This window comes from Neodiprion virginianus, chromosome 1 (assembly GCF_021901495.1).
Source record: "Neodiprion virginianus isolate iyNeoVirg1 chromosome 1, iyNeoVirg1.1, whole genome shotgun sequence".
In the NCBI taxonomy this organism is placed as follows: Eukaryota; Metazoa; Arthropoda; class Insecta; order Hymenoptera; family Diprionidae; genus Neodiprion; species Neodiprion virginianus.
Window position 1 is genome coordinate 1,282,110 of NC_060877.1, and position 20,868 is coordinate 1,302,977.

At 42.6% G+C, this 20,868-nt stretch overlaps 1 protein-coding gene across 5 annotated transcripts in view; it reads right to left on the minus strand.

Annotated features, from left to right (window-relative positions):
• Nucleotides 1-16,226, minus strand: part of LOC124299490 (protein pangolin, isoforms A/H/I/S) — a 132,132-nt gene extending 115,906 nt beyond the window's left edge. Inside the window, exons 1-3 of one of the 5 annotated variants that reach the window (XM_046752737.1) lie at nucleotides 15,815-16,226; nucleotides 14,552-15,328; nucleotides 13,151-13,226 (exon numbers count right to left, since the gene is read on the minus strand). In XM_046752737.1, the coding sequence (XP_046608693.1) occupies nucleotides 13,151-13,226; nucleotides 14,552-14,701 (226 nt within the window). In that variant the 5' untranslated portion in view covers nucleotides 14,702-15,328; nucleotides 15,815-16,226. Of the gene's footprint in view, nucleotides 1-13,150; nucleotides 13,227-14,551 lie in introns of all 5 variants that reach the window. The other 4 variants (XM_046752726.1, XM_046752717.1, XM_046752745.1 and 1 more) reach the window with 4 other exon arrangements.
• Nucleotides 16,227-20,868: the final 4,642 nt, after the last annotated feature.

The window sequence follows — 20,868 nt, forward strand, 5'->3', positions numbered from 1 at the left end:
ATCTGCGATAAAAAAATTAAAAATAAATATATAAATCGCCATTCCATCAAATGTATAACAAGGAGAGCAAGTAAAATGTGCGTACCCGTAAATAACACACACACACACATACAAATCGGCGATGCCTACGTGTAGCAACCGACATAGGCTCAAGGGGGAGGAATCTGGTTCTCGTAATAAATTTTGGCAAAGGAGTGCAATCAGAGAGAGCTGACGACGAGTCGAATAAGGAGGAGGAGGAGGAGGAGGAGGGGGCGGAGGAAGAAGAAGACGAAGACAAAGAAGAAGAAGAAGAAGAAGTAGAAGAAGAAGAAGAAGAAGGGCAGGGCGTTAAGGCTATAATGGACAAGCTAGTGTGTACACCTTGTTGTCGGCTGGTAAATTACTATAATTGTGAAGTTCCGGTGATTTTTAGATTAGCTCTGGTCCATCAACGGCATACCCACCACCACCACCACCACCGTCGTCGTCTTCGGCCAACCTGCAGCATCCTACGCCGGGTTTAGCAGCGCGAAGGAGGGAGGGAGAAGACCCCGAGGTTCTCAAGCCCATCTCACAGGTATAATGCTGGACGAATATATGTATGTGGTGGGTATAAGTATTATCCGAACCCTGGAGCGGTGCGGCAGGGCCGTTCCAAGGAATGAGGAGGATCCACTCTTCGTAAGAGAAAAAAGGGAATAGAAAAAAGAAAAAAAAAAGAAAAACGTGATCACGGGATTGAAGGTAGGAGATGAGGTAACGATTCTTTCAATTGGGTCAAGGGAAGCTGGTGAACAAAGATCGAAATTTCCACGATCTGACACCTGACTTGTCGATCGTATAAATATTACAATAAACATTACGTTTCGTATGAATTCTATAAACTTTACCGATTTACTAATTCTTCCTTTGATTCCCCAGTTCAATTAATCTCTTCCGCTACAATATTGCATATATACTGATTGCGAGTCTTGCTTCCCTTCTGTTGCTCGAGCTATATGTCATAAATGTGTCTGTGATAGGTAACGATAAGAAAATAACAAAAGGATATTTCTTCTCGTCGTCAGCCGTTCTAGCGAACCAATATATAGCTTGATACGGTAATAATGAAATTAGTCTCGGTTTTAAAATCGTGGTAAGAAGAAATGGATCCGATCGTATCGTCCTTTCGCCTTGTCTTTCTTGTCACGACAGGTCCGCAAAGCCCGAATCCCTTTGGAAATGAGTTGAAAAATCCTTTCGACGATTCTGAAGGAATGGAAAACGACTAAGACGAAAGAATCACAGAATATGTGAAGTCAAATAATCTAACCGTGAGAAAATATATAAGTACTGGGATGTTTCAAAAAGAATGATTCACGATTTTCCACCGTGGTACCCATAAAAAGGTTGTTTACGTTAAAAGAAAAATTGCGCTCATTTGATTTTTCCCGTTTTTCCACACTTTTTTAATTTGCAATGAATCGCGTTGTAGCACTTCAATTATTATTTCTTTCCTGACATTCATATTCAACCCAAAGATCACGATCCAAAACGCAACGAAGTATTAACCAGGAAGTGTGTACCTATGTAAAATAAATTATTCAAACAAGAGATTCTTTCTACGTTTCATGATATATAAATACGAAACGTAACTACAGATTAAAAAAGTGATCGTCAAAGTTCAAATATCAATATCGAATTATCCGTACCGAATCTACAAAGATCAATTAACACCCTGCGTCCTGTAATGTCGAAAAAAAAATTTTTCAAAAATCTGTAACAAGTGCAAAACATTTCTACCGGATCAGGTTATAGATACGAGCTGTTTGCATGGCATAACAGGTGAACAGCGGTTCAAAGTTCACTGACACATACACAGGGTGCTTGACAGCTATTGCCCTGCTCTTGTGAAGGGGCAAAAAAAAAGGGGGGGGGGAGAGAGACCGATGAGTATGAAAAACTGAAACTCTGTGTAGGGTTTTTCAAGGCCTACAAATATATCTTCGCTGTAAGTTATCCTCCTTTCAGTCTTTCGGAAGATTATTCCGAGAAAAAAAGGGCAAGAAAAGATAAATTTCTGACTCCGAACAGACGACAAGATATCCCTGAGAAGGTAAAAATTTATTTGAGAGTCAGAATTAAGGATCCTTGAAGAATCACGTGTTGCAAGAGTGTATTGGATCTTGAAATTTTTATATTTTTTTTTATCGATACGTACGTATAAAGCAGTGAAAGTAAAAATAATTGTGTTGCACTTTTTTTCGTTTTTTTTTTCCTCTTCCTCTTTCGATCAAGTAAAATTTGAAGTAATTATGCACATCGAATTGAAAACTACCGCTGCAACAATATATACGAGGTTAGCCATACCAAAGTGTATAGTTCTGTAAATTGATTTTGAAAAAAAAAAAAAAAAATTTTAATTATTGAAACTCGATCGGCACTTGTACATACTATTTTTACAATTACGCAGATGAATATTTGATTCAAATTTTTTACATTATCATATATATACATCAGCGTTTTGGATATCCCTACACATCCGATCCTGCCGGTCGCAGCTTGGTAAGAAGAAAACGAAACGGACAAACGAGTGTTGGAAAGAGAGTTTCGCATAGAATGAGAATCGGAATGAGAATGAGAATGAGAATGAGGATGAGGTTGAGGTTGAGGTTGAGGGGGGGAGTCCATGTGCAGGCAACCAGACGTCGTCTCTCCGAGAGGCGAGAGTCGGGAAAGGAGGCGGCGGAGGCGGGGAAGCCGATCCTGAGGCTTGGCCGACGCTCGTATGCCGTAACAAGAGAAGCCCCCAAGACTACGGACAATGGGTGCCTTGCTGCTGCTGCTGGTGGTGCTGCTGGTGCTGCTGCCGTCGCGACTCTCGAGGCGAGAGAGAGAGAGAGAGAGAAAGAGAGCGAGAGAGAGAGAAAGAGAGATGCGTTACAGTGTACGAAGAGAGAGGTGGAGAGGTAAATAATGTACACAGGGTAGGTGGATGGACAGATAGGAAAATGAATAAGGATGCTGTGAAGTTAGCGAGCAACGTTAACGTAACGAAATGTCACGGGAGGGAAAAATTATTGCTGCGCAATATTAGAGAATGACTTCCGAGGAGTCGGTTTTTCAAAATATAAATATGTTTTGTCTGTATCATGGTTTACTAAATTTCAGACATTATCAAAGGTTCGAAGTAACGAGTTCTCACAAATATGAATCGTTGTAGTAACGTTACTAACTTCATACTTATGTTGGATAGGCAGCCAGCAGATAATGATGATGATGATGGTGATGGGTGTAACTTGTGAAAATGATCGTTGCACCATTGAAAGTAGACATTTGAAGGGGGAGGGGGCGTTCGACGTGATTGATTATAATTATTCATACTTTTCGACACCCTTCTCATAATGGGGTAAAATTGAAATAAAAAGAATTGAAGAATATGAAATAACTAGTTCAGCATGATTAACGTTTTGGGCATTTCGATTCTTCCAATCTTCGGAATAGATAAAAAAAAATTTATTTTTGTGCCTGAGTAAAGTTAATCATTTTTTTTTTTTTTTTTGTTACGCATCGAAATAATAGTAAAATATGCACACCCCCTTTCAAAGTTTGCTTTTGTAGTCTTGGGAGAAATCGTAACAATTTAATATATTCGCTAGCACAAGTCTGCAAAGATTTTGCGTTTCAGATGTGTGCACGTGATTATTATACGTTAAGTGATATTAAAGAAATGAAAATGAATATTTTTTTCTTAATTTTGTACTTTGCAGCCAGGTAAGTGCGCTATTTGAAAATTGAAGAAGATTCACGATTTAAATTATTCAGGTAATAAAAAACCAAAATAATATTATTATTTTTAATAAAAGTATTTCAAATGAAAGTTCCTTCAATTGTAATTTACAATAAATGTTTAAGAAACTAGGTCATTTTTCTTAAAATCCGAAATATCCGTCAGGTTTCTACAAAAGTAAACTTCATCTGATAAAACCATTTTCTCTTTTCTTACCTACGTGGAATAAATCAAAATTTGACATCTAAAGCCCAGACTCAAAACTCGCATTGACCGGTATTATGTTACATACATACTTAATCAAGATAACTCTTCATCGCACATTTCGCATCCCGATATTACAGCGAGTGAGAGTGATCGCAAGTAGAATCTCGAGAGTACAAGAATAAGAGGCTGAAGAGAACAAGAAAAAGCAGCGTCGTTTCGGTACAGCGACAACAAGCCCAAGTCCGAGAGGCGGACGGAAAAGTGAGAGCATGAAAGAAGGGGGGAGGGGGAATGGGCGCAATTCCTGGGCTTCGTATCTCGCCGGTTTGTGGGATGGGATGATGGCGTGGCATGGCATGGCATGGCATGGCATGGCATGGCATGGCATGGCATGGTGGTTGCCTGGCCGCGTGTAACTGCAGCGTCGTCGTCGTCGCCGGCGTCGTTGGTTATAGGCTAGACGGTTGTGGCGCGGATGCCGGTTCGACCGACCTTCTCTCTTCGCTCGCTCCGCTCGCTCCTGGCGAGACACACACGACGCCTAAAGAGAGAGAGAGAGAGAGAGAGAGAGAGCGAGAGAGGGTGAGAAGGAGAGAGAGCGAACCCGACGTTACGGCAACGCTGCGAAGGAAGAAAGCGCGGAGAGGCCTTGCTTGCTCGCCGGATACCCCGACTTCTTCTTCTTCTTCTTCTTCTTCTTCTTCGTCTTCTATTGCTCCTTCAGCATCGTTCGAAAATCCACGCGGTCCCAGGGACCCCCAGCACCGATTTAGAAACGATTTGACAAAATCGCGAAAACACGAATAAAGAGACTAGGTGGAGTATCGAGTTCGAGCTTATCATACTTCACACTTACATGACGATTTTTTATATTTTGGCATTCTTGTAGTCTTTTAATCTGCTCTTCTTTTTTGTTTTTTGGAATGAATTTCGGTAGATATTAGGTATAATAGCACGAAATTTCTATCCGATGAATAGTTATATTATACCTATACTTTTGATTTTCATTCCACGCGTGTATACTTAATCGCAGTGTGAACAAGTTCCTCTTTCTCTTTCACTCTGTTTTTTTTTTTTTTCTTCTCCCGTTCTCTCTCTCGCCTTGTCATAACCTCTCTGCAGACGCTGTAAAACCAGCAGAATTTATGACGCGTATAGATCCAAACACACTTTTGAAAGCGTAAAAAACTTTCGTACATTTATAACGCGGTATGGATATATCCACGCACGCATAGCGTTGCACTGTACAAGCCCGGTAGGTAGGTAGGTAGGTGGTAAGTTATAAGTGACGTCATCGAAGTAGCGAAGCAGCCAGTCAACGCGGCGCGAGTGATCGAATAAGCGAGTGAGTGAGTGAGATTTACACTCACAATCAGAGTGAGTAATGTGAGTCGCGAAAACGGTAACACTGGCCGATAAATATCTATCTTCTTTCCATCTTCGAGTTATTTTTTACTTATATTTTTTATTCGTGATACACGTACATGGTATACAACTTTATCACGACACACAAGGCTCATCACTGTCGTCAGTTCCGCCAAGGTGGTTGATGAAGTGGAAAAAGTTACGGCGATTCGTATACGTACACACAAAAATCACGAGACTCGTATTAGTAATGTCAATGTATCGAAATGTTGAAACAAAAATCAATATTCTGCATCTTTAGAATAGGCGAAGAGGTTGATTGTTACGAAAACTGAATTTGTTGACTTTTTACAAAGATGCGTCGTTACAATGACGCTACAAACTTCGGCCTGTTCAAAAATCATCAACAGTATTGATTTTCAATTTTTCAACAGTATACTTAACGTAAAATCCCAACATGTGTTTCGTTAAAATTTTGAACCGGATACGCATTTGAAAGAAGAGAAAACAAAACGGGAGAATATAAAGTGATCGGCAAAGTGTATGCAACGATCGTTATCTAGTCGTAAAAAATCCTCCAAAGTTTCACTGCACGCGAGTTCAAATTCCGCCTCGTTCAGCGTGCATTCTCATTCTCTCTTTCTCATTTTCTCACTTTCTCTCGACCGATAAGATTAGCGGCAAATTCCTCCTGCGTCGCAGCAAAGCCTGCAAGCACCGGATCGTCCCCCTCGTCTCTCGCCGTTCCTCAGCTTCTTTAGCCTCCCTCGATGACGAAAGTGTAAGAGATGGAAAAAAGAAGAAGGAAGAAGTATTTTAGCACCTCTTCAACGCGGTGTCTTTTCTCTTTCTTTTCCTCCCACTTTGTATTTTTTTCTTTCATCTTTTTTTTTTCAACGAGATCAATTGGACTGCTTGAACTCCCTCTTCTTCTCTCCTCTCTCGTTATATTGCCCATTATATTACATACGTATACGTACATAACCTTCGTATGCAAACAAACACGAACGCTGCGGGAGGAGGTATAATAATAACAATAACGATAATAATAATCTTGCTGCGAGGCGGAATCAAAAATAATGGATTAAAATTTGCCGCTGCTTAATTAGGTACAGGCTGAGTTATTATTGCCAGCTTTACTTTTACACGAGAAAGACAGGGTGAAAAAAAAATGTATAATAATTTACTGGTGGTAACTTCTCAACATTTGTTTGCTTATCACGCATGATTCGATAAGATAAGAAAAACAAAAAAAAAAAAAAACGAATTTAGCGAAAAAATTAATGGTAGAATGAATATGATGTTATAGAAAACAAAAAGAAGAAATAAAACGTCGAGGATTCTTCATCGATGATTTCCATCTTCTTTTCCCACCTTTGTAACAGTGTGACGACTTTCAGGTTTGACAAAATGTAAACTAAGTGTATACGTATACCAAAGGAAGCGAGAAGCGTGTGCGAAATGGAAACAAAAATTTTCGATAACGTTCTCTCGTCTCTATATAATGTTGTAATATTATAAGCGAACGCCGCGTGGATACGTAGAACGTCAAAGAGAGGAGAGAAGTTAGAGGATTCCACGCGCGGGTGACTTAACGAAGCAATTTCAATTCATGCACACCGCCACGCGGACTCGAATGTTTCCAACCGACGAGTAACGACAACGTTGAATAAGGAGAGGAAAACGAGAGAGAAACAAGGACGATGCCGTTCGTCGTCTTCGTCTTCGTCTTCGTCGTCGGCATTTACGATGGTGTACCGTGTTACACACGTGCTCAGCGACACCGTGTAAGCAGAAGAGGGCCGAAAGAGACACTCGAACGATACGGAAGGAGAAGGTGAAAGAAGAAAAAAAATAAAATAAAAACTAAACGTGTAATAACTAAAGTATGTACGTTGTAAAAACGTGTCTTGGAACAAGAAAATTCAAGCGAAGAAAAAATATGACAGTTAATAGAGAAGTGAAGACAGAGAAAAGATAAGGAAAAAAAAAAAGAACCACTTCGTTATCGCCAAAGACGGATGTAACAACCCTACGTACGTATAGGTAAATACAAACGAAGCGCGACACGCCGAAGAAGACATGGATCCGTGTCACTTGTCGTTCCTGGAATTCTCTGCGCCATATTCAGTACATGTAGTTATACATATACATATGTCACACACACACACCTATATATCTATGTATAAAAGAGATAGTATCGCAGCTTGTTATGTTATGTTAATCCCCGCATGGTCGATAAGAGCCACCCTACCGCTTTCCCAATTCCGTAGACCGCTGCACGGGCACAGGTTAATACGCGTCATTACGTGTGTAATTTTCGATTACCATCGTCATTGTTATTGTTATACAGTGCCAGTTGCCAACTTTTGTTATACCCTGAAAGATCTTCATTTACCAGGGTGGACACTATCTCCATCGCGAAAATTCCTTGACTTTCCGATGGTTGTCCAGACAATAATCTTATAATTTTCCCTGATCAATTCGGATGAATTGCTCGCAGCAAATTGATGAGAATACGCGTATTTTCCATGTAATATTTTTTTTTTTTTTTATTGGAAGTGAGAACTGTTACTTGGGTCAGACCGTCCCATCTAGCCGATGAGCGCAATCGTTTTTCAAAGTTTGAAGAGAAACTTCCGGGGATGATAAACAAAGTTTATATTCGATCTAATTTATCTAAAGCTTAAAAAAAATTGTAGGACGTATTTGTACGAAAGAAGAATATAACAAAGGATTCTCTGACTTTTCGCAAAAACCCCTGACATTTCCCCGACTATTCCAGAATTTCAGAATTCCGTGACATGTTCAGGTTTTCCAGGATTCTCTGACCAGTGGCCAACTTGAATTTTCATATGGCAATTTTTCTTGTAGCGTCACGTAAAATTATCTCTCTTCTGCGCATAAGTTCAGTTTCAACTTTAGAATCAAAATTGTTCAGCAAAAAATAACAAAACGAACTAATAACAACAATAATAAAAGGAATGGCAATTCGTAATAACTAAAGAGCCTGAAGTTAGTAACGATAACGTAACGAAGCATTGAGAGCAAATTGATCACTGTGCAAATTCCGAATGACTTTCAAGGAGTTGGCTTTTCCAAATACACGTGAGTATGTTCCATATATTGTGATTTATCAAATTTCTCAGATTGCTCCAAAACATGCATCGTTACAGTACCAACTTCGCATATTCATTATAATTGTTACGTGCGTTAACGTGTAGCCGAGACACAATTTCGCTAAAATTGTTATAATTTCTTTCGACGTAAATGCTGAACCTCTTCCGAAATGTATAAAAACAACAAAAAGAACTGCCTTGTAGGCAGTAAATTATCTCCCCCCAAGTGATTATACGGTAGGTAGCCGAATAGCAGCGGATGCGTTACGTAAATATGTTATGTTAGGTTAAGGTAGGGTTGTAATATTAATTTGGGTAAATTAATTAATGAAATACTTAATTAATTAAAAACTCTACGGAACGAAGCGCGCGGAGTGCGACCCGCGGCTACCGGCTTCGAGGGACGCGGCGAGTGGTCAAACAAAACCGGACAAGTATACGACGTGGCCGGCCGTGGGTGAGAAGAGAACGTTACAAGCTCGGAGCTCTGGCTCTCTCTTGGGTCCCGAGGATCCTCCCGATTCGTATTCTTCAAATCCGGACCTCCCTTGTCTCCGCGAATAGACTTCGGACGGCGATTTATCCATCTCCGATAATCGCGTATGGGTAGCGAATAAGCATTTGAGGTTTTCTCAGAAACGAAATAAGAATTTTTTTCCCATGACCTTATCGACAAATATTTAGAGTACAGAAAGCATGACTTGACATTCAAATTACGATTTTTCGGCTTTCAAATCATCTTAGCAATACGCGCAATAAATATTACAATATGTTCCGTACATAGGAAGAAAAAACAAATCGCATTTACTTTAAATCGATCTATCTATACAAGACTGAAATTTTTTTAAAAATGCTGAAATCTGAGTCACTTGTTAATAACAGGAATAAAATTTTCAGATTTGTTAGTAAAATTTCATGACTTTCCAAGAGTTGCATTGAATTTGCACGACATTTGAGAATTTTCAGATTTTTCGAGGTCGTTAGACACCCTGGAGTAGAAGAGAAGATGAAGAAGTTCGACCAACAATATAAAAATTGAGGTGTAATAACCAAACGAAGGATGAAACGAACTGTACCCGCTGTTTCGCCGGTCCGTCCAAACCGTCAAGCTACATACCTAAACGGCTTTGAGCAACGAACCCAACGTGAGAGGAGCGAAGGAGGAGGAAGAGGAGGAGGAGGAGGAAAGGAGAGACGAACCGAGAGAGAGAGAGAGAAAAGAGGATCGAGGGGGCAGAGCTCACGCAGTTTCGAAAGCCCCACAGAGCACAGACTGGGTCTGCTCTAAACAAAGAGCTTTATGGCCATATTTATAGTTGTCGTAAAACACTACACAGATTGCTAACCTCGCTCAACGGACGCGGCTCCACGATCCCGACCGACCACGACGCTGCTTGTGGCGATAGTGCTGCCGTCATGGTGATAGTGGTGATGATGATGGTGGTGGTGGTGGTGGTGGTTCCCTACACCCTCTCTCCTTCGCTCTTTTTCTCATTCCTCGCGCCCCCGAAACCGTTCTTAGCTTCTCGGTCCTCCGCCCTACCTTTTCAGTCTTCTATCTCTTAATTTTTATCTCGTTTCACCCCACGATTATCCTCATTGTCCTCTTCGCACGATCGACAATCCTTGATATTCCTAATCGTTACAGGCTATGTCACCACGTGTGAAGCGTAATTATGATACGATGAGAAGAAAAAAAAAAAGCTCGTCATTTAGTCAATTCATGTGAGAAATTTCTCCTCCGGACACATCACGGGATACTGCAGAGAGTATTTTCACCTACTGCTGACGATGAGTGTATTAAATTATACTTTTGGGAACAATATCAGCGCATGTAATATTCCGCAATTAGAGTTTAAGCTCATTTTCGATTCATCTTTTCTCATAGTTTTAAGTAGATACTTGATTCGTTCGGTACCTACACTCGGTTCAACGAGCACGCGTTGAACTCGATCTTTGCATATCTCATTCCCTCTTCGCCTTAAATTACTTATACACTCAATAAACGATATTCAATATTTGAAGATAAAAATACTATGCATCGTTCACGAATTTCGTAAACTGCTTTGACATACATAAGTCATGAAAGAATAAAATTAGTAAAAGAAACACAAAAAGTTTTACTCCAAGCAGTAAGCCTGCAGCACGTTCAATTCATAATAATGTACGAAGTAAATTAAAAGTATGAAAAAAACGTGAAACGAAAGAACGGAGAGAAAAAAAATAGAGAATGAACCGACAATACCGAGAAACCAAATCTGTGCAAAGAAAACGAAAATGAAGAGTCCTAATAAGACGACGATAGTAAATGATGATAAAAGAAAAGGACAACATGGAGCAAGCAATGAGACGCGCGTACGTAGGTAACCCGTTATAGTGCCGGAATGGTAAATATTTGGCCTTGCGACAAGTCGCCGTCGTCGTACAAGAAGTAGAAGTAGTAATAGTATTCGTATTCGTAGTGTGAAATTGTTTGAACAAAGCGTTTCATAAGTACAAACTTATAATGGACCAGACCATGAAACGTACGAACGAAGGAAGGAACGAACAAACGCAAGAAAGATATAAAGAATAATGCAAAGCAACGGCAAGTGCAGTAGTACAAGGTGTACCCACACCGTACAATGTCGTCATGTTTTATAATTTCTGTATACGAAAGACCCTGAGCAAACACGTGTTGAGTGACAGTAGAAAGAAAGAAAATACACGCTGTTTGAAGAATTAAAAGTATTACATTGGTACAATGTTCTCAAAAAAGCTTCCGACAATATTTTCACGATACTTTTTTCATTGAATTAATCGTAAATCACGAATTAGCCTTGCCGATTATTTTTCAAAAAGACGAAAAAACCCGGCAAGCATTTGACATTGCTCAACGGATAAGAGAAGGTATGGAGGGACCGGCCGGTTTAAATGCGCGTAATTTCTACATCTAAGCCCTGCGCTGTACACACCTGCACGGTTTCGCGTTTATGAATCAAGTTAAAAACATGTAGGAATGAGGAACGTAGAGGCGAGGCGAGGCGAGGCATAACACCTCGGTAACCCCGAACGAAGGTGAAACGTTAGGACCGGGGGTAAAACTCGCCCTGTCGGAAATTTTCACGGAAAAGCATCTTACCAAGAGAAATTTGTTTAACCAGTTATAAAGGGAGGTGGTGCAGCAGCAGCAGCATCACCTTCACCGTCGTCACCCCAAAGGCAAGGTGTGTTGCGGGGGCGAAGAGAAGAAGAAGATGAAGGAGGGATCTTGGGCAAGTTCTCTCTCGTGCCTCGCTCCCCGTAACCTTTCTCTCTCGCACTCCTCCAAATATAAGAAGAAGAAGAAGTGCAGCAGGTAGCCTCGTTAGCGGGCAGGTAGGCAGAGAGGCGGGCAGGTAGGGTGCAGGTAAAGGTAGGTGTATACACCATACTGACTGCACGTTGCAGTGGTGGAAGAGAAGTAAGTGCAGCAGAGCAGAGCGCGGGACCCCGGAGAGTCTGTCCGTCTGCATCTCTGGCCCACAAGACATACCGGGTGATCGTATTTGATATATCATTTATCGCACTCTCGCAGGGCAACCGAAGCGGGTGAAATTTTACCAGAAGAACATATCCGTCGTACAATGGAGTTTTATCGAGATCCGTAGAACTCGGCAAAATGTTGAACCGAACGAGGAGGATCGAACAGGAGGCAGCAGAAAGGCAGGTACCGTCGAATCCTGTCTCTGGAGAGTTGAAAAGTTGAAGAAGAGGAGGAAGGCGGTCGAGAAAAGTGAGAAGAGCGGGCACCGACTGCGAGAAAACAGGCTCTGTTGGGTGCCATGTGGATCGACGGCACGGAAGGGGGGCAAAGCCGTGTCTCCTGCGGAGAGGAAGAGACGAGAAGAGAAGAGAGGAGGCATGGCGGGCGGTAGGTGTAACCTAGGCATACCAAAAGAAGACGACTGAGGAGAAGAAGTCTGTCTGTTTGCTGGTGCTTTTTGCCTCTCCATTTACACGTCGCAGTGGAAAACAGGCAAAGCCTAATACAAAACTGAACGAACTGACAATAAGGAGAGAAGGGACGGTGCTGCAGGGATCCCGCGGACTAAACTTTGCCGATGTTGAAAAGCAGTTTGTCGATTGTGTGTCTCTCTACCAACGGACAACGGCGCAGCGTCCAGCGAGGCTGTAGTCGGTTGCCTAAATGACTCGGGGCTATCTAGCGGGAATACGACGCGCCTCCTACACCCGAAGAGAGAGAGAGAGAGAGAGAGCGAGAGACTCGCCGTCGTCAATTACTCGACAACGCAACGAGATATCATTGCCGCTCATTGTTATGTCGTCGTCTAGGCGCTCGGTTTAACGTGAAACGGAGTCAATCCATCCGCCTTACTCGCGTTTCGTAATTCGTTCTTAAAGACGACCGGGTTAATCCTGGTGACAAGATTTCAAATCTATTTTTCACATTTCCAATTCCAATATACCTCGCACACTTATTATCACCCGTCTTTTATTCCTGTCAATGGAGACAACGTTAATTAGATCGATGATATTGATAACAAATCACGCAGAAACCCACCCCATGGGCGAGAATTTTAGTACCGACGGAACTAATACGCCGAGAGAAATATATTGTACGGTATATTTAGACGGACAGGGTAAAACGCGACGTTGAAAATTTATATCGATTGGCGGGAAGGTTGAGAAGGAGATAAATGAACAGAGAGCAAAAAGCTAGACTCACCGTAAACGGGGCTGAGGTCCGACCTGGCCGTCGTCTTTCCCGTCGAGTAGCTGCCTCCGGAGAGTGATCCTTTTTCCTGTAACACAGATTATACGGGGTGTGGTGATTTCTGTGACACCTGTGTCCAACGACGACGGGTTCTGCCTACTTCCCGTCCTTGTTTACGTTAAAATAAGGCATAATAAGACGATGTTTGCTCATCGTCGTCGTCAAGCGAGTTTATCTCGTTTCTCATTTCTCTTATAATACTTGAATCGTTTCTGCACGTGCTTGTTTATTTGTTTGTTTGATTTTAACACGGACCTGCTATTCGAGGATATTCGGGGCGTCCGTTGTCTGAACACAGGCTTGGGACGGACACTTATTTCACCGTCGAGTCTGGCTTATAAACTGATAATCCCAGGTTTTCTCCGCGGGCAAAAATTATTGGGTATACATACCTCCTGCACACAGTCAGTTTGCTATTCGGGTTTGCGTTCGATCTCATTAGCAGCGTAGAATTATAACTTTCTAGTCACGATTTCAACTCACAGGCGTCAATTCGAAATAATCTTCAGACAAGGTATTAGATTAAAACATGATAAGGTGAAATACATATTTATCACAATGTGGAAAAAAATCTGACAAAATTTCTAGGAATTATGGATCTGTTTGTAACACCTTTCAAATTAGGTAAATCGTACAGAAACGAATCGATATTTTGAAAACCCGCAACACCCTGTCACCGAGAAGAGTGATGTAATAAAACTGGACGCATTTCACTTGTGGATGAAGAAAAAAAAAACATAACAAACGAGGTTCAAGTTCGCAGAAGCGATGAGTCTTATGCAGACAAAAAAGGTCTTCCAATTGTTTGAAATTCGATAAAGTTAACGTATTCCCCGAAAAGCGAGCACTATGAAGTTGCGTAAGAGATTCGTTTGTTCCGTTGCGTTTGAACGAGCCTGATGTTAGTAACGATATCGTAACGAAACATTGGGGAAAAAATCACTATTTTCTTAATATTACAACGACTTTTAGGGAATTAACGTTTCGAAATATGAGTGTTTTTGTTTTATTACGGTTTTCAGACAACTCCAAAATCGCGAAACAACGGTTTTTCCTCCACACGAATCGTTTACGAAACGCAACCGACTCGAGCCTCGTGCGAATCGGCCGGACAGTCCGAACTTGGCAACAACAAAGCCCGCGTTTTATACCTAGATTATGTTTTGTTTTATCACGAGAAGCGAGCACTCCGAAGTTGCACGATAGCGATTCGTTTGTTTCGCTGCGTTTAAACGCAACCAACTTGAACCTCGTGCGAATCAGGCGGATCGCCCTAAGTTGGCAACGATAACGAAGCCCCGCGTTTTCTATCTAAATTTATATTTCGTTTTATAATCATCAGCAACGACTAACCTCCGACTCTGTGAGGTCGATAAGGGAGCTCTTCTCCTCGGTGAGGTTCTCCGAGGATCGTTTCTCGTCCTCGCCCTCATCCTTGAAAATTTTGACCTCGTCCTTGCTTCCGAGATCATCGCCACCGCCGCTGCTGCTGACGTGCGGCATTATTGCGCTCGGCTTACGATTAGCTCGAGCCTCCGATCGGCCGATCTCCGATTGTCTTTTATCCCGTCCTCTCGTTATCGGCGTCGGCGTCCGCGGCGTCGGCTTCAGGAGGCGAGAGTCCGGCTTTGTCTCGACGTTTCGCCGAACTCAATGCCCGCCTCTGCTTCCTTATTTCCCCGTGAATAGAGAATAGGCGACGGCAGGAGCACGATTATTAACCGACACCACTGCTCTCCGAGGGATAATAAACCGAAATAAACAAAACAAAACGAAACAAAACAGGATCACCACACACTTTGTATTAATGCGCCAATTCTTGTACATGTATCGAATCAATATCCTTCTTCCTCTCGTTATCTTCCTCTTCTTCTTTTTCTTCTTCTTCTTCACACTTCACACCGTGACGACATTATTAGCGTAAAATCACATACGCGCATTTTTATGGTATGACTAACGGGAAAAAACGAAAGAATTTAAATTAAAAGTAACGAAAAACTTATTGGTCACAACTATTCTCCTCCCACGTCCTTTCTGCATTTGTTTTTCTTTTCGTTCACAAAACTCGTTCGACGACGAATTTCCTTCTTACTTTTATTAATTATTCATTTTTCTCTGTCAAAAACAAAACTACGTTGTACAAGAGACGTCGACGAAGATGATGATGATGGTGAAACGATGACGATGACACACAGGCACACGCGGGCACAGAATAATTAATTATTCACAGTGTTAAAACAGGTCGGTAGACAGACGATGCACGATGGGGGGGGGGGGTCATCAACAACAACAACGACCACGACGTCGAGGAGAGATAGAGATATGGGAAGAATAAAGAACGAGGAAAGAAAAGAAAATAAAAACCGACCGTTAGAAATTCATTAAGAAACTTGTCAACTTGATTGTTATTGTTGTTGTTGTTGTTGTTGTTGTCGTTATTATTATTATTATTGTTATTGTAACGATTATTATCAGTGCAACTGCCGCGTTAAATCCAGTTTACTCAACGAGCGTGTACGCGCACTGCACACGTGTGCATGTATACATGCAATATACTATTACATATTATATACACAGGAGACTTGTATACACACACGTCGAACTGTATATACATACATGTACATGTGATACGTGGGTGGGTGTATGTCGTTGCGTTTCGTGTATGTATATATGGTATATACGTGTGGATATATATATATATATACAAAATGTGGGTGGGTGAGCGTATGTATGTATGTATTTATGTACGTGTTTGCGTGTGTGTCGAGTGTGCGTGCGTGCGTGCGTGTCGTGTGTTTTTTTACACGCGAGCATGGAGCGCGCAGCGCCTAAAAACTGCACCACCGCGTGGCGGCCGCGTAGAGTGATCGAGGAGCAGCAGCAGCGGGTGATCGTGGTGTAGAATAATAACGGGGTTAATAAACACGCGGACGGCCATCATACCACCGCGGTATATGTAAACACCGACGTGTTTAGACGGCCCCAAGTAAGCTTGATGGCTGCTCGGTGCTAACTGCGAGGCTGCCGAGACGGCGGCGCGAACGGAGCTCGAGGTTCGGCGGGCGGCTCCGAGTCTCGGCCAATCGCGGCGAGCCTCTCGACGCCTCGGCTTCCCTTCCTCGACCTAACCAGTGATGGCAGTCAGCGGACCGACGACGGCCGAACAACGCCGGAAACGCACGAACGCTGCGCCCTCGCCTCGACCCTACGAAACGAAACCACGCACCGCCACGGATTCTTACGCTCGCTCTCGGATCTCTCTCGTCGCGCGACAATCCTGCGACACACGCCTACCTCCCGAGTGACCCTGGATCAGGCTGGATTACGGCTCTGCCAACGAATTTATCGACTCTCGATGGAACGACAGATTCGACATAGCTTTCGGACCTTTATCCCTAGCTTGTTGTTCGTTTCTCTGAAAATCTTCTCACCCGTTATTGGGAGGTTTTTCAACCGTCGATATCGTCGTGCATCGAACAATCGAAGTCCACAAGTCCCGTTTCGGCGACGATCCGAATTCGAATCGTCGTGCGTACGTATCAACGGTGCGAAGCAACAAGGCCCGACGATCGAAGGTACGGAAGCGGGATGTTTGACTTGGAATGTTCCGAGAAGAGGACTGTTTGGGGAAATTTGTTTCGAGCCTGTGTTATAGGTAGCCCGAGCCGGGGCCTCTGCACCCCTCCACGTCGAGATGAGATATGAGGCGGTGGGACCGACGCCCGGCTCCTCAGCCACGAAACTAATGACTGCGTGATAGGTGCCTCTGCCTATAGATCGTGAACCGAGGAGAGAGAACCCGTCGGCCGTTTCGGCCGTTTCGGGCCCGCCCCCCTCCTCGAGCTCCGCGCCGCGACCGAAGTTTCGTATATACCTGTACGCAACACCCGACGTGCATACACACGAGAGACCCACCTACCTGTACGCGATTCTATAGCCGGCCGGCGATCCGAGGTGCATACAACGCACGGACTCCGGAGCTTATATACGCGCCTTTCGGAGTAAACGAGATCCTCCGAGGCCCCGAAGACCGGCCGTACTTTACGATGCAGTTTACCTCGTTTGCGCCGGCAGGCTCGGGCCTCGCGCGGGCCCCGTTCAATTAGCTTCCTTTTTTGTCTTTTGGGCCGCCTCCTCGTATCGAACCGTACCCGGAGGATCTCTCGCATCTCCGAAAGGCGCGAAAATAAGCCCGTGCTTTTCCGAGGAAGGGGGAGGAATTACGTATGCGCAGGTTGTCGATCCGCGAACCTCCTCTCTCCTCCTCCTCCTCCTCCTCCTCAGCCCCCTCGTGATCCGCGCAGCCTTGGTCGACGATCGGAATTAAGAAACGGGATTACAGAAACGGGAGCTTCGCAGGGAACAATGCGAGACCACTGAGATTTCGGTGATTCAGAGAACAACGGAGCCACCACCAGCCTTTGAGAAATCTTTGGCAATACGATCTTTTGACCCGGCCCGGCGTTCCTGGAAACCCTTCTTGACTGGGTCTCGACTTACCCACAGCTCCCACGTACATAATACATCCGTACCATGTACCCGAACCTTTCTACCCAACCCAACTCACTCTCGGAGCGATAGAAGCTATACACCGGCTAACCAAATATTAGTTTCCTACACTAATCATAGATTATCGTTTCTATTAGACATGTTATACCTACAACGTTGCATCTTTTTTACTTCACCTTGTAGAGGTAAGGAATTTGCAAGTCTGTTCTGCAGTGGGGTTATACATTATATACGCACAATAGTCCTGCACGGTCGAGTCGAAATGAAAACAAACATTGCGTGACAATAATGTATCAAGATTGTTAATTTATTCGTCCCGGGGTCAGTGCCGCAGGACAACTTGGAGTTCGTGTCCTGGCGGCTGCTCACCTGAGGTTTAAGGTGGAAGGTAGAAGGTGCGCTGCGACCGTCACGCGATTCTTTTCACCTGCACGTTGCAGCAGCGGCAAGAAAAACAGATTCCCTTTCCCTTTTCACATTTAACGATTTTCACAATAACGACCAACTCCACGTTTTGCAAAATCTACACACAGGGCACGCGGTTTAATCATCGTCTCTACCGATCCCAATTATAAACGTTATACGTATACGTTATTTGGCTGATCGTTGGATCGTTGGCCGCAGATTAACAGTGCGAATATTATACATGCAATATGCGTGTACCTTTGCACAAGTATATAATATATGTATATAAATATGTATACATATTGTATATCACCTGCGGGGATCTTGGAAGATCGCGGGAGGTGAAGCTAAGTATATAAATAACGTTAATGAGTTGGTGTTAAAATTTCGGTCCTATCGACTCGCGATCTCCGTAACGGTTGTGTGTTCGCGATAACACAATGCAATCGACTATCTAAGGAGAACAGGCATCACACTCGACGATGAGTATCCATTAGTAACTCGGTCGTTAATCCTCGAACGATATTGTGCCTCTGGTTATCGAAATTTATAGATATACCATATTTATAGATACGCGATACATGCGCACTATGTGTATCTAATATTCATGTATATGGTACGTTTCGTCATGTACTCCGCATCGATATAATTATGAAACGGCATAATGTTGGGCATCGAAATTTTTCCCATTCTATAACGCGTTCAGTGAAAGTGCAGAATTATATGTACATTCAGCTGTGATCTGAACAATTTGAACTATGCAAAATTCAGAATCGCGTGTCGCTTATGAAATGGAAAATCAATGAAACAATGAGAGAAGCTGTCAGATTGGAGAAATTTGCATAGAATGATGGCAGCGCTTCGTAGGTAAACGTAATTCGGCACGATGGCTTCTGGTGAAACGTTTTTCCTACTCGCGCGTTGCAGCACATCCTGTAAAAGTTAAACGTTAACTTTATATCTCTTTATTTTCATATCTTTCAATCTTTACTCCCGATATCTTCGACGCCAAACGCAGCGTATAACGGCAGGTATAAAAATTTCGTAACGCATTTCTAAACGCGCAAGTATAATCGGTGGGCATCAGGTTTGTGTAAGTCTAACGTCATATCAATTACAACCCCGCGTAGATGATTCCATGTATATCCTTCCCGTGCACGATCGTATGTAATTTCACGCCTTCGATGTACATAGACACAATAATAGACTCGCGGGTCATGGTCAGAGTTTGACAGTCATTCACTGACGCACTCTACTCGCCGTATCGCGCGCAAGCCAGGAGACGAGGAGATAAATCGTAGTATGTATGTATGTATGTAAGTATGTACCTTCTTTGGGTTCCTCGCGGTGTTGGGTGACAACTATGCACACTCGTGTGTCAGTGAATTCAATCCGTTAATCCCCCGTCCCGTCGAATGCAGGGTTTTACCATTTACAGATCACGGCTTTCGGCCTTTCAAATTATTACCCAGGTATTCCTCTAATTGTAAGATCGCGGAGAGATAAAAATTCGTCGGATTTTCAATCTATAGATAAAATTAATGCAAACCAGACCTTGTATGTTTGTCGCTGGGAAACCGGATCGACGGCTCGAGTTGAAAAGCTCCGCGAATTACCTGCGCGATGGAATTAACGCTCTCTTGAATTTTCGCTTACGAGTTGGGGATTAGGACTGGTGTGTTTCCGATTAGTATTTTTCTGCTTTTTAGATTCTCAGATTAGATATTCAGGCCGACATATTTTTGTAAATGTGTGTCGATGTACGGAGAAGTCAAGATTGAAAAGCGATGCCTGGTAGAAACGAGCTCGCTGCTAATGCCGGCATCACTGTCATCGTTATAACATGCATGGGTACCTTACACGTTCGATAAAATTTCATAACTTATGTATGTCGCTTGATGGCTGAACAATAATCAAATGATCATTATAAGAGAATTCCGATAACGACTATCGTTGTCACTTGTCGGACGTTTGTTAAAGATTAATACGTATAATTCACCTGTCGCGGAAACCTTGTATTGCGTCGAATATTATACACGTGATTATGTACCGCCTAAAACTCCAGGTATCACTTTGATCTTTGCATTCCACAAAGGTCTCCAAACTGCACAGGTCTGCAAAAAAATATTTAGCGATGTTTTTGGTAAATTTTATGTTTTCGAGTGTGCTGAATCCAAAAATGACTTTCATTTCCCTGCATCACGTACAGTATATCTGCAAAACACAAGGTGTTTGCATAAAAACAAACGTAACAATAACGAAAAAGCCACTATCTTATTACATGAACTAAACAATATTTCTTATAAAAATTAAAGAAACAATTTCTCTGTGAAGTGTATTTAACATTCCTTGTTCGTTCTTTTCCCCTATAAAACCTTTTCTTTTTCTCTCTAATACAGTTTCGAACGCGCTTCCGCTTTGCATTTTCTGTTTCCCTGTTTGTATTTATTTTCCAGTCTCACTCTAATGCATATTAAATGAAAGTAAAGAATCACTATTGAACAGGATTTTTTGGAATCAAAAATAGAATACCAGGCTTCGAATTAAATCGGAGTTTTCACTCTAAATGAAACTACAAACACGAGTTGAAGAAGAAACCCGATGTGATGGAACTTTGTGAGTATTTTACCCGGTTTCAGTAAATCAAAATCCATAAAAAAACAGTATAAAAAACCTGTACAGTTTTTTTGTTGTAGATCTGTCCATCGTCCTTACGTTTAACGGCTGACCGAATCCTTGGAAGGCAACCAAGTCGC